The 12390-nt window shown below is 49.2% G+C and overlaps 1 protein-coding gene across 1 annotated transcript in view; it reads right to left on the bottom strand.

Moving 5' to 3' along the window:
* WNT3 (Wnt family member 3) overlaps positions 1 to 12177 on the bottom strand; it is a 62135-nt gene extending 49958 nt beyond the window's left edge. The window contains exon 1 of the mRNA XM_007529654.3: positions 11556 to 12177. Coding sequence (XP_007529716.2) covers positions 11556 to 11992 — 437 coding nt within the window. The 5' untranslated portion in view covers positions 11993 to 12177. The remainder of the gene's footprint in view (positions 1 to 11555) is intronic.
* Between the last annotated feature and the right edge of the window lie 213 nt (positions 12178 to 12390).

A 12390-nucleotide genomic window follows, 5' to 3' on the forward strand; every position in this document is an offset into this window, starting at 1 on the left:
AAGACATCTTCAATTAAATGAATCCAGTTATAAAGAAGACCAAGGCAAATATAAACCTATGGGACCACATTAAATTAAAAAGCTTCTGCACAGCAAAAGAAACCAATACCCAAACAAAGGGATCCCTCACAGAATGGGAGAAAATCTTTACATGCCATACATCAGACAAAAGTTTAATAACTAAAATATATAAAGAGCTTGCCAAACTCAACAAGAAAACACATGACCTTATCCAAAAATGGGGAGAGGACTTGGACAGAATGTTCACCACAGAAGAGATCCAAAAGGTCGAAAAACATATGAAAAAAATTTCCTAGTCATTGATTGTCATAGAAATGCAAATAAAGACAACAGTGAGATAACACTTCAGTCCTGTGAGAATGTCATACACCTGAAAAGGTAGCAGCAACAAATGCTGGAGAGATTATAGGGACAAAGCAACCCTCCTGCACTCTGGTGGGAATATAAATTGGTGCAACCTCTGTGGAGAGCAGTCCGGAGAGCTCTCAGAAGGCTAGAAGTGGACTTACCTATGACCCTGCAATTCCTCTCCTGGGTATATATCCTAAGGAACCCAACACACCCATCCATAAAGATCTGTGTATACCTATATTCATAGCAGCACAATTTGTAATAGCCAAAACCCGGAAGCAGCCTAGGTGTCCAACAACAGATGAGTGGCTGAGCAAGTTGTGGTCTATATACACCACAGAGTATTACTCACTTATTAGAAATAGTGTTTTCACCATTTTCAGCCCATCTTGGATGGAGCTTGAAGAAATCATGTTAAGTGAAATAAGTCAGAAACAGACGGATGAATATGGGATGATCTCACTCTCAGGCAGAAGTTGAAAAGCAAAATCAGAAACCATTAAGCAGACCCTGGACTGAAACTGGTGTGTTGCACCAAAGTAAAAGACTCTGGGGTGTGTGTAGGGAGAGAGAGTACAGGTCCTGGAAAAGGATGAGAGAGGACCTAGTAGAGATTGTATTGTTATGTGGAAAACTGAGACATGTTATGCATGTACAAACTATTGTATTTACTGTCAACTGTAAAACATTAATCCTCCAATAAAGAAATTAAAAAAAAAACAAATAAAGAGGGTGCCAGAATAGGGAGCCACAGGAGGAGGTTTTATAGCAGGAGGGTGACACCCTTAGAAATGCAGACTGGAGAATTAAGGTGTGTGTGGGGGGGATGGACAGGGGTTCCTACTTACTGCTAGTAATGCCTATTTGCATTCATAATGGTCCCTGCAGGGAGAGATTGGTTTTCCTCACTGGCCCAGCTGGCTCTGGTAGATAAGTGGGGCTCTGTGCCCAGGGGCAGGTTTCATAGAACCAGCCCTCCTTCAGACCTAGCTTACCACCCTACCCACCATCTTACATACTCAAACTCAGTCTTCCCTTTCTTGAGTCACAACCTATCTTGAGTGGGTGGTCTGTCTGTCTTCCAATTTGCTAGGCCCCCGGCTAGGTGGTTAGGATTTCTTGAAGGAGAGCTTTTCCCAGCTCCTGCCGTTTCCCTTCCTCACTTCTACCCACCAGCTCCCACCATGCAGCTGAAGAGAAATCCTATTCTGTGTGTCTCATTTTATTTAATATATATTTTTTGTTTTATATTTATTTATTTTCCCTTTTGTTGCCCTTGTTTTTTATTGTTGTTGTAGTTATTATTGATGTTGTTGGATAGGACAGAGACAAATGGAGAGAGGAGGGGAAGCCAGAAGGGGAGAGAAAGACAGACACCTGCAGACCTGCTTCACCACCAGTGAAGCAACTCCCCTGCAGGTGGGGAGCCGGGGACTTGAAGTGGGATCCTTAGCTGGTCCTTGCGCTTGTGCCATGTGCACTTAACCCGCTGTGCTACCACCTGACTCCCTCATGTGTCAGTGTTTGACTGAGCCCAGTTCAGGAGGATGTCTCTGCATTAGGCCAGGGCCTCAGCCAGGTACTATATAAGCTATGAGCTGGGCACTCCACACTGAGCCTCAGGGCATGCACAGGAAAGAGCTGAGAGCTCAAACCAGCCCACTCCTTATTCCACTGCTCCTCAAATTGACAGGCTCAGAGGACCCAAATGGGCCCATACTTATCCCCATCCACAGGTTCTTACTATTTTCAAATTATTTGTTTATTTCATGGGGGGTGGGGGGAGAAGGAGAAGAGAGTAAAATCAGAGCACTACTCTGATACATTCATTTCTGGGGATCAAACCAGAATTCGCAGGCAGGCAAGTCTGGTTCTCTACCAATTGCCCTCATTCCCCAGCTGCAATAGTGGCTAACTTCTTTGGAAAGAACTTACTGCTTCTCAAAGGGCTTTGCTAAAAGCTATTCCTTCTCAAAATCTTAACAGGTGGGCAGGGCAAGTGTTGGGTTATTAGCATCACCCATTTTGCAGGTGTTCTTACCTACAAAAAAAAAAAAAAAACTGAAGCCCTACCCTACTAGGAAAAGAGAGAGGCAGGCTGGGGGTATGGATCAACCAGTCAACACCCATGTTCAGCGGGGAAGCAATTACAAAAGCCAGACCTTCTACCTCTGCAACCCACAATGACCTTGGGTCCATACTCCCAGAGGGATATAAGAATGGGAAAGCTATCAGGGGGAGGGGATGGGATATGGAGATCTGGTGGTGGGAATTCTGTGGAGTTGTACCCCTCCTATCCTACGATTTTGCTAATGTCTCCTTTTTAAAATAAATTAAAAACAAAAACAAAAAACTGAAGTCCCTCAGAGGGTACAGACTCATCCCCAGTCTCATTGCCAGCTCTCAGGAACTCCTCTACCTTGTAGTCAGAATTATCAGGTTTTCCAAATTCAGGAGTGAGATTTAAGAGCTGGAAAAGTCCCAGGCCAGTGGCTCATATGACACCCTGATTTGCTGAGGCCTAGAACAGCAGAAAGACTTTGTGTTCTCTCACCCTATTTCCCCCCTTCCCTCTCAATTTCTCTCTTTCTCTATCCAACAAATAAAGATACAGAAAGATCTCTGCAGCCAGTTCCACCACTTGTGAAGCCCCCACTCCCCACATATAGGTGGGGACCAGGTCCAGGACCAGTTGCGCTACCATCCGCCCCTTACAGCAGAGAGACTTGTTGGTGCTGAGCTGCAACAGGAGACAGAGTAAGGCCTAATGTCCCTAGCTCCCCCACATAGCCCTGTGCCTGCCTACACTGCTCCCTCTTGCCTCTGAGCATACTTCTCCAACCTCTCCATCTTGCCTGAGATGTATGGGTGTGCCTGACATTTCTGGAATTCACTCCACATACATAATGAGGCCATTTTGGGAAGGCCTGCCTCAGGGGGAACCAGAGCACTGTCTAGTGTCCCCATCCTGACCCCTGCCAACTCCTCCCAGCTGTACACATTGGAGCTGCAAACAGATAAATAGACAATGTGGACCAAGCCCCCCCCCCCCCTTTTTTTTGGCCTTAAGTGTTAGAGTTTTGGGATTGGAGGTGGAGTTTGGGACATTGAGTACAATGCAATAGAAGCTTTTTGGGGACTAGGAAGCAGTAGAGAGAGGTCAGGCTGGTGGCACATGGGTCAGGGCTGACAGAGGAGGTTCAGATGTCACCATAGTTGCCAACTGGACAGAGCCAGGGCTGCTTGTCAACAGCATGGAGGTGGTTTTAGCCTCCACAGTTAAATTGTGACTCCCTGAGTCATGAGTCTAACAGAAAGAGATGAAAGTGTCTCTCTCTTCCTCCCCACCTCACCCCCAACACCATCACACACACACACACATACATCTAAGGCTGGTCCAACCCAATAGCTCATCCAGGTGCAGCAGCCACTAAGTTCACAGACCACAGATTGCCTGACACCAAAGAACTAGGCTATAGCCTCGCTCAGAAGCTAGCACCCCAATGAGAAGCCATCAACAGAACAGGCATCTACCTGAAGGAAGGACCCCTGAAGCAATAGTAGGAGAGGGGCACCTGAGGGAACATGTAGGGTTGGCAGCCTCAGGAAGATTCTTGCCCCCGAGGGTGAGCTAGTCATTTGCCCAGAGATCACCAGATGATTTTCAGCCTCTGTAGGAGGCTCAAGAGATGAAAGTCTTGCCTCTTTTGTCTCCACCTCCTCCAACCTAGAAGCTTTTTCTGCTTCCCTGGCTTAGTCTCTCATGGAGAACTGGGAATTTACATCCAATGGAAGAAAAAGGGTTATAGGGGTGCTTGGAGTCACGACAGCTACATGAATAGACCAGGAGGGGCAAAGGGAAGGGTCTCTCCACCATTGCAGCCTCACTAATACCTCTACCCCCCAAAAGAATGTAATTAAGCAGCAGGCCTCTGCCAGGAGCCAAGCTTTCTGCTTCCGTCTATAAATCACCTTCTGAATCATCTCTCAGCTCCTGGAGGAGCAATTTCTGCTTGGGCTGCTCCAGGCAACCCAATGCCACCCCCTCCACACCTCAAGAGTCAGTTTCCCTCCACCCCTCCTAGGTCCCACTGGAAATGGCAATGGCTGCCAGAGTTAGTAAACCATGGGGTGGGTGGAAGTTAGGGAAGACTAGTGCCCTCTCTGCCTGCCCTCCCCCATTCTGAATAGGCAGAGAGAAGGTGAGCTTAATCTTCCCTTGCTCTCTCAAGTTAAGAATAAAGATGTAGGCTCTAGTGTTCAATATAATAAGTTAAGCTGGCTCTGGGGAAAAAGAAGAAACAGAACCTAGCAGGACCATTTTGGGAGGGCTTCTTGGAAGAGGCAAAATGGGACTTAAAGGACTTAAAGGAGTCAAAACAGCTTTCAGACAGGCCATGAAAACAACTAACATTTATATAACGTGTCTTGGTTGTCAAGCATTAGTCTAGAAGCTCTATGTGTATTCACATATTACATCTTCACAATAATGAAGAGAAGTAGTCACTTGTCTTCATTATTTCAGGTGGGGAAACTGAGGCTCAAAGATGCAGGTAGGAACAGCCTGGTGCCAAGGAAATATGAATGTTGGGGGGAAGTGAGGTTTGGGGATGTAGCACAGGGTCTGCTTCTCAGCAAAGAGATGGGTCCCCATTGCAGCCTTGTGGACTCCTAGCAGCAGATGAGAGTCCTCAGGGATGGGTGGTGGCACATATGATTGAGCACACACATTACCATACACAAGGATCTAGGTTCAAGCCCCCTGGTCCCCATCTGCAGGGTGGAAGCTTCATAAGCAATGAAGCACTGTCGCTGGTGTCTCTAGATCCCTTTCTATCTCTCTTCCCTCTTGGTTTATGACAGTCTCTATCCAAAATCAATCACAGTGGCTGTTTAAAAAAGAGAGAGAGATAGAGGAGGAGGAGGGGGTAGTCCTCAGTATGGAGAAATGAAGCCTGGAGTGAGGCAGGGTCTTGAGGCACAGAGAAAGAAAGGGACTCAACTGGGATCATGTAGCCAGGTAGAGGTGAACTTAGAGGGAGTCGGGCAGTAGCACAGCGGGTTAAGCGCAGCTGATGCAAAGCACAAGGACCAGCATAAGGATCCCAATTCGAGCCCCCGGCTCCCCACCTGCAGGGGAATCACTTCACAGGCGGTGTCTATCTTTCTCTCCCCCTCTCTGTCTTCCCCTCCTCTCTCCATTTCTCTGTCTTATCCATCAATGACAACAACAAGGGCAACAAAAGGGGATAAATAAATAAATAAAATTTTAAAAGATTTCCCTCTTAACAAAAAAAAAAAAAAGAGGTGAGCTTAGAACTCAGACCTGGTCAGTTCTGCTTCCTTCCCACAAAATAATGTATAGTCACTATGCCAGCATGGTTCTCATCATTAAAAGAGGGGGGGTTTAGGCATGCCTCCCCCAGCTAGGGACAAGGGTGGAGAAAGCTTGGTGGCTTTCGAATGATTCTGTGACTCATTGCAGGGTGAGTGGAAAAGTCTAGAAGATAGGTCTTTCTCAACATATAAGCTCACCACATTCTGAGGCCAAAATTTTCTGTTTTCCTGCTTTCCAGAAGGTTCAATGAGGTCATTTCTCCCTGAGAATGAAACTAAACCACTATATTTCACGAAACACAAAAGTAAATACCTTTTTTAAAATATTTATTTATTTATTTATTTCCTTTTTGTTGCCCTTGTTTTTATTGTTGTAGTTATTATTGTTGTTGTTATTGATGTTGTTGTTATTGGATACGACACAAACCAAGGAGAGAGCTAATCAAAACTTTGAGAAACCCTCAACGTCCAGGCTCCCACTCCACTCCTGTGCTCACAGTCACTCCATCTGCTCATGTGTTGTGTGGGCTCATTAGCCCAAGTTCTGGAGGAAGCGAGGTGGGAGCTGCTTGCTTGGCTGAGTCTACTCTTGGGGGATTTCCACCGAAAGCCTCTGTCTGCCTCAGTTTCTCTACCTTCCACAATAATTAAGCACACACCCACATGCCAGAGAGTGTGGGTGCTGGTGGGGTCTGGATGGGTGTGCCTCTGGAAAGATTGCAGGGAGGAGGAGCTAATGCCTACTGAAGGGCTTGGCATCACAGTACAGCCCTGCCTCTTCCATTTCCTCCTGGACAGGGGTCCCAGACCTTAGGATCCCTGGGGTGGGAGTAAGTTCCAGGTCCATGAGCTATTGGAAAAATGTTCTGAAGGGAGCCAGGTGGTAGCATACCTGGTTGAGCACTCATGTTGCCATGCTCAAGGACACAGGTGGTGAAGCAATGCTGTAGCCGTGTCTCTTTCTTTTTATCTCCTTCTAGCTTCTCAATTTTTCTCTGTACTATCAGATAGTGAATAAAAATAAAAGGGTGAATTGTTATGTGGAAAACTGAGAAATGTTATACATGTACAAACTACTGTATTTTATTTTTTGTTACTGTATTTTATTGTTGACTATAAACCACTCATCCCCACTATTAAAAAAACTAGTACATGGTCCCCACCTGCAGGGGGAAAGCTTTGTGAATGGTGAAGCAGGGCTGCAGGTGTCTCTCTCTCTCTTTCCCAATCTCCCCCTCCCCTCTCAATATCTGGCTGTCTCAATCCAATAAATAAATAAAGGTAATTAAAAAAATGGGGGAAGTCGGGCCATAGCACAACGGGTTAAGCACAGATGACGCAAAGCGCAAGGATCCCGGCTTGAGCCCCCGGCTCCCCACCTGAAGAGGAGTTGCTTCACAAGTGGTGAAGCAGGTCTGCAGGTGTCTTATAACTTTCTCTCCCCCTCTCTGTCTTCCCCTCCTCTCTCCATTTCTCTCTGTCCTATCCAACAATGATGACATCAATAACAACAACAATAATAACTACAACAATAAAACAACAAGGGCAACAAAAAGGGAATAATTTTTTAAAAAACTAGTACAAAATAAATAAATAAAAATAAATTATAAAAACTGTTCCAAGATTCTGCAAGAACTTTCCTTGTCTCTCCCCCATATCTTGCCTTCACGTATTAAATCAGACTTTCTTAAGAACATAATTCAGCTCTCCATTTCTAGAATTAGTACTATATTCAACTTGTCTTGATTATTTTTTTAAAGCACAATGTAGTCCCATCAGAGTACAGACTAATCGGCCACCAATTCTGCTACTTTTGGACCAAAGCAAGCCCTACACTCTAGAATCTTCCCACAGCAGGGGTGGGTTGGGCCCAGAAGGTGCTTAATTCCCTTCCAAGAAACCTGGGTTAACTTCCTCATCATATCCCTCCAGGGAAAGCTCTACTTTGGAAGGAAGACCACCCGGCTCAAGCCTGGTTAAAACCTGGCCATCCGATCTGGTATCTGCCCATCTGTCTGTCTGTCTGTCTGTCTGTGGGATCAACAGCCTCCAGCCAGCTCAGCTCTTTGCTGCCCCAGCCCCAGCCAGCTGTAATTCCTGCCTGTTACAAGTGTTAACACCTGGCCTGGGGCCTTCCTCCTCCGCAGTCTCCAGGTGCCTCCCTGGGCCCAGCCCACTGACCCCCACAGGGTTTGACTGAACATGTTCACAAGCCTCTGAAAGGTGGGTGGAGGCAGGAGTGGGCTGGAGGAGGCAGTCGGACATCTGACAGATGAGGAAACTGAGGCAGGGCTTCAGACAGGCATGTGAGTGGAGGAATGGGTCCTAGTCTGTTAGGAATGGATGAGGCATGGGAATTCTCAGTGCTCTCTGCCCTTGATTTCTGACACTTGCAGTCTGGCTGGAAGGCAGAGCCAGCTGTAGAGCCCTGAGTGCAGGTGAGAAAACAGGCCTAGATGGCTGTTCACACAGACGTGGGTTGGGGACACAGGGCAGGGTATATCTCTGACCCCCAGCATAGGCCTCTTGCAGCAGAGCCTTTGTCTCTGGAATGCAGTCGGCACCAGACTGGCCCCAAGATAGATTTTTTTTTCTGCAAGAAGGAGAAGAAAGACAAGTTCCTCCACCAGGCAGTTAACTGGGTCTGACAAGAAGAATTCTAGAAATTAGAGCTACTGTCACTGCTTCCTCTCCCATCTCTGCTACCACCTGGCTATGAGCACCCTCCCCAGCATCTCTCTCTCTCTCTCTCTCTCTCTCTCTCTCTCTCTCTCTCTCCCTCCCTATTTCTATCTCTCTCACTCTAGGAGCTCTACCTTCTGATCTGCTTTTCTCATGGTTTGGGTCTGAGTACTGTAGGCCATTGGCGCTAAGAGTCTTCCTCAAAAAGGTGTGGGCAGCTGCCCCCTGTCAGCCCCTTCAGGGGGACTGTGAACACATGAGTGGGTTGAGGAGGGGCTCAGGTGCTGAGAGAACTAGAATCTGGCTGCCCCAGAGGCAGAGGGCAGAAAAGAATCTATAGCCTTTGCACACTACTGTCCCTGTCCTAGCCTGACCTGGCCCTGGCCCCACTCTAGAGAAGGTGATTCACACTCCACCCCAGCTCCAAGACCAAAGACAAACAACCCAGGAGGGAGGGCAGCTGACCAGAGTCCTTAGGCAGACAAGTTGAGTTTGCGAAGAGGAAAGCTCATGTGTGGCCCCTGCTGCCCAGCCTGGGCTGCCAGGTCATAGCTTACAGCTACCTGATTAAACCATTGCTGGAATGTTTCTCCATGACCATGGAGACCCACCAAGCTGCCAAGGCCTGGATGCCATTTGTAGTGATAAATATTTACATCTGCAAATCTAGTCAAAGTCATTGACCCATACCTGGTCACTTGCACTTGAGGACAGGGCTGCAGATGTTCCCAGACACAGCCCTTACGTGCACACTTACATGCACAGCCAGGTCAAGTCATAAGCTCTGTTCTCCATGCACAAAGACATCTGTAGTGCTTCCCTCTTGCACTGCCATATAGGCACGCAGGCATATGCACGTGCACACACACATGCAGCCTTTGCATGCCTGGTCACAAATGCAGCTGTGCACAGTGACACAGGTGCCGACCTTTAATAAGCATAGGTGTTCTAGACTTTCTCTGCCTTGCACACACTCAGGCACACAAACCCACACCTCATGGAACTAGCCACTTGCATATGGAGGCCCTGTACATCCTGTCAAAGGCTGATCCTCCCCCCAGAGTGAGAATATCTTACAGTAGCTCATACTCAGTTACCCAGTTCAAGACCTAGAGACTGTGTATACCCACACACACTTCTTTGCTCAGACAAAGCAACATCCAAGTCACCCCAAGCCCCTAGACAAGCCACGCATTCAGTAATAAGTTCAGGCTAATATCCTGGCTTTCCAGGTTTTTTCATCTTTTTATCATGGGTGGTCCCTAGCTAGATGTTCCCCAATCCACACCAGAGGCCACCACCACCTCCTTCTCCTGAAGTCGAGGAGTCACTTCACCTCCTTTCCTGGGGCAGGAGAAACTGGTCTCTTCCTGGCACCCCAAAGCCTATGGGGCTTCACTCCTTTTCTTCCTATACTCCCCTACAGGATCCCCAGGAAAGCAGAAAACAGCATAGTCTTGGCACAAGACACAGGGATGGGATGAGGGGAAGGAAAGGCCGGGGGGGGGGGGGGGGGGGGCTCACCCTCCTCCCAACCCACAGAGCTAGCAGCCCAGAATTCCCACTATCACTTCTTTATGTACTGGAGGCCCCAGGCCAGCCTGAAAGCATGAAGAGGATGTGCTGGGGAGAAGAAAACCTCCCCCTTGGATGTCTGTCCTGGGACCAGCTTTTAGCACCATCTGAAGAGACCTTTCGCCAGACCCTCTTTCACAGGCCCTCATGTCTGTACACAAACACAACTACCCCCAAACAACTGGAAGCAGACTTGGGGTGTGGCCCCTGAATTTCGCTGGCTCTGCTTCCCATATACACAGCCCAGGAGGGGGTGGCAAGGCCAGGGAACATGCAGGTGGCACCTTTACCATGGTGGTGGTGGTGGCATTCCTCTCCCCACCACACACGGGACATAGCCCCCTTTTCTCACTCTCAGGTTCCAAATTTTTCCTCCTCACCTCCCACTCACCCACCCACCCCCCAGGCTGAGGTTCCCCAATATCCAGGAGGGGAAGATTCTTTAATTAAAGTTTTCCGGAATGTAAGGGCTGAAGACTGAGGAGAGGCGGGGTGTAATTTAGAGAACTGGTTTCAGTGTGTCTTTCCCCTCTGGCCTGGAGACCTGTGGGGGTTGGGGGGGAAGGCCGATGGGGCCGCTTAGAAAACAAGGGACTTCTCAGAACTGGGGCTCCCAAAGGAATGTTTATGCCTTGGTTAGTCTCCTCCACATCTACCTACACCCCCCCCCAAAGCAGTGCCTGGCTCCCCAGCCTTATTTACTAAAAATGTCTTTTGTATCCGCTTTTCTCAGGAACAGAATTCTCCTTTCCCTCTCTCTTTCTCCTCGTTTTTCGGTTTTCCAAAAGGAACGAATTTGACACAGAAAATTGGGATTTTGGTCAAAGAACAAACCCACCCCCTCCTAAACAACTACCTTTTCAAGCAGCCCCCCTTTTGCCAGGATGGACACATAAGAAATGAATAAAACCTGAATTCAATGGCATCTTGGATCAGCAAATACCATATTCACTTCTCAGCATCAGTGTTAATCTAGAGCAGAGTGGGGGAAATCTGATGAAATCCCCCATCCACACACTCCCCTACCGTGAAGATCCCTGAAGCCACTGGGGTCTGAAATGTGAAGGCAAAAGGAGGGTGGGGGTTATGGCAAGAGAAATCTCTTGATGGAGGCACCCAGTGGAGATGGGGGTGGCAGTGAAGGCGCAAGATGATTTTGCCCATGAAGACCCCAAAATGGAGAAGAGGAGTGGCCGGGTGGGCCCTAGGGACAGCTGGATTTCCAGAAAACCCAAATGCAAGCAAATGGAGGGCCTAGAGGGGGGTGCAAATTGGGACGGGAGGAGGCTTAAGAGCTAAGAATGAGAGACCTTCTGAGACGGGAAAGTGCTCCAGCGCTGCAGCGAGTAGCAGGGAAAATGGTGATTATCAGAGAAGCCAGGAGTTGGATTCTGAAGGCGACACCAGCAGAAAATCCAGGAGGGTGGAAGGATGGGATTTGGGGGGAGGCAGGGAGAAAGGACCCCCAGCTCTGCTGCAGCTCGCACCCCCCCCACACACACACACATACTCTAGCCGGCGCCCTCCACCCCCACTTCCCCCCGACTCGTCGGAGAAATCGGGCCGCGAAGACAAGAGGCGAATCTTACCACCAAATTGGGTAGCCGGCGAGGACCCGGGTGCCAGCGACCAGGAGGCCGAGGAGCAGACCGAGCAGGTGGGGCTCCATTAGAAGCAGTGCGGAGGAGGAAGTTTGCCCGTGATCATGAAGAGGGGGAGCGATGGCCCCAATAGTTGGAACAAAGTCCACTTGAGATTGGAAATGACTTTCGGGCTTGTCAGAAGCGCACCTCCACCCGCAGTCGCCCCCCTTCCGAGCCCAGCGCAGAGCAGCCGGGTTTGAGGATGTCAGCGAGCAGCCAATCAGCGCCCGCGGCCTAAGGTAAGAGATGAGTCTGTAGTTCAGCCTGTCAATCATGTACCCCTCCCGCCGGGCCCACGGGTCGGGCTCCGGGAAGGGCATAACCCAGCAAACTTGGGCAAAGCCCGCGTTCCGGACACACTGGGAACTTGGGGGTGGGGGCATGACATACAAAACCCCCTGCTGGTCTGGGACCGCCGCGGCTCCAGCCAGCCAGGTTCAGGGAGCTGGGGTTTAGCCGGGCGTTCAAGTGGAGGCCACTTGGCTTGGCCGTGGATGGGTAACTTCCTTTCTCTCCCGGCTCGGTGACCCCCCTGAGACAGGAACCGTGAGAGATGGAGAGTGAGAAGCACAGTCGCGTCTCCAGAAGTCTCCCTCGGGCAGAACAGGATCCGATGGTTTCGAGGGAGCGTTGGGGGAATACAGCTCCTTCCAGCCCCTAGCCCCCAAGCTCCCCGAACCGGCCTGCGGTTGGACCTTGTCTCCCCAGCTGGCTTCCCCAGTTTCCAAGAGGCGCGCCTAGGGGCCCGTGGAGGCTCGAGGGGCTGGCCGCGGGCGGCGCC

The sequence above is a fragment of the Erinaceus europaeus genome, chromosome 12 (genome assembly GCF_950295315.1).
Source record: "Erinaceus europaeus chromosome 12, mEriEur2.1, whole genome shotgun sequence".
Taxonomy (NCBI): domain Eukaryota; kingdom Metazoa; phylum Chordata; class Mammalia; order Eulipotyphla; family Erinaceidae; genus Erinaceus; species Erinaceus europaeus.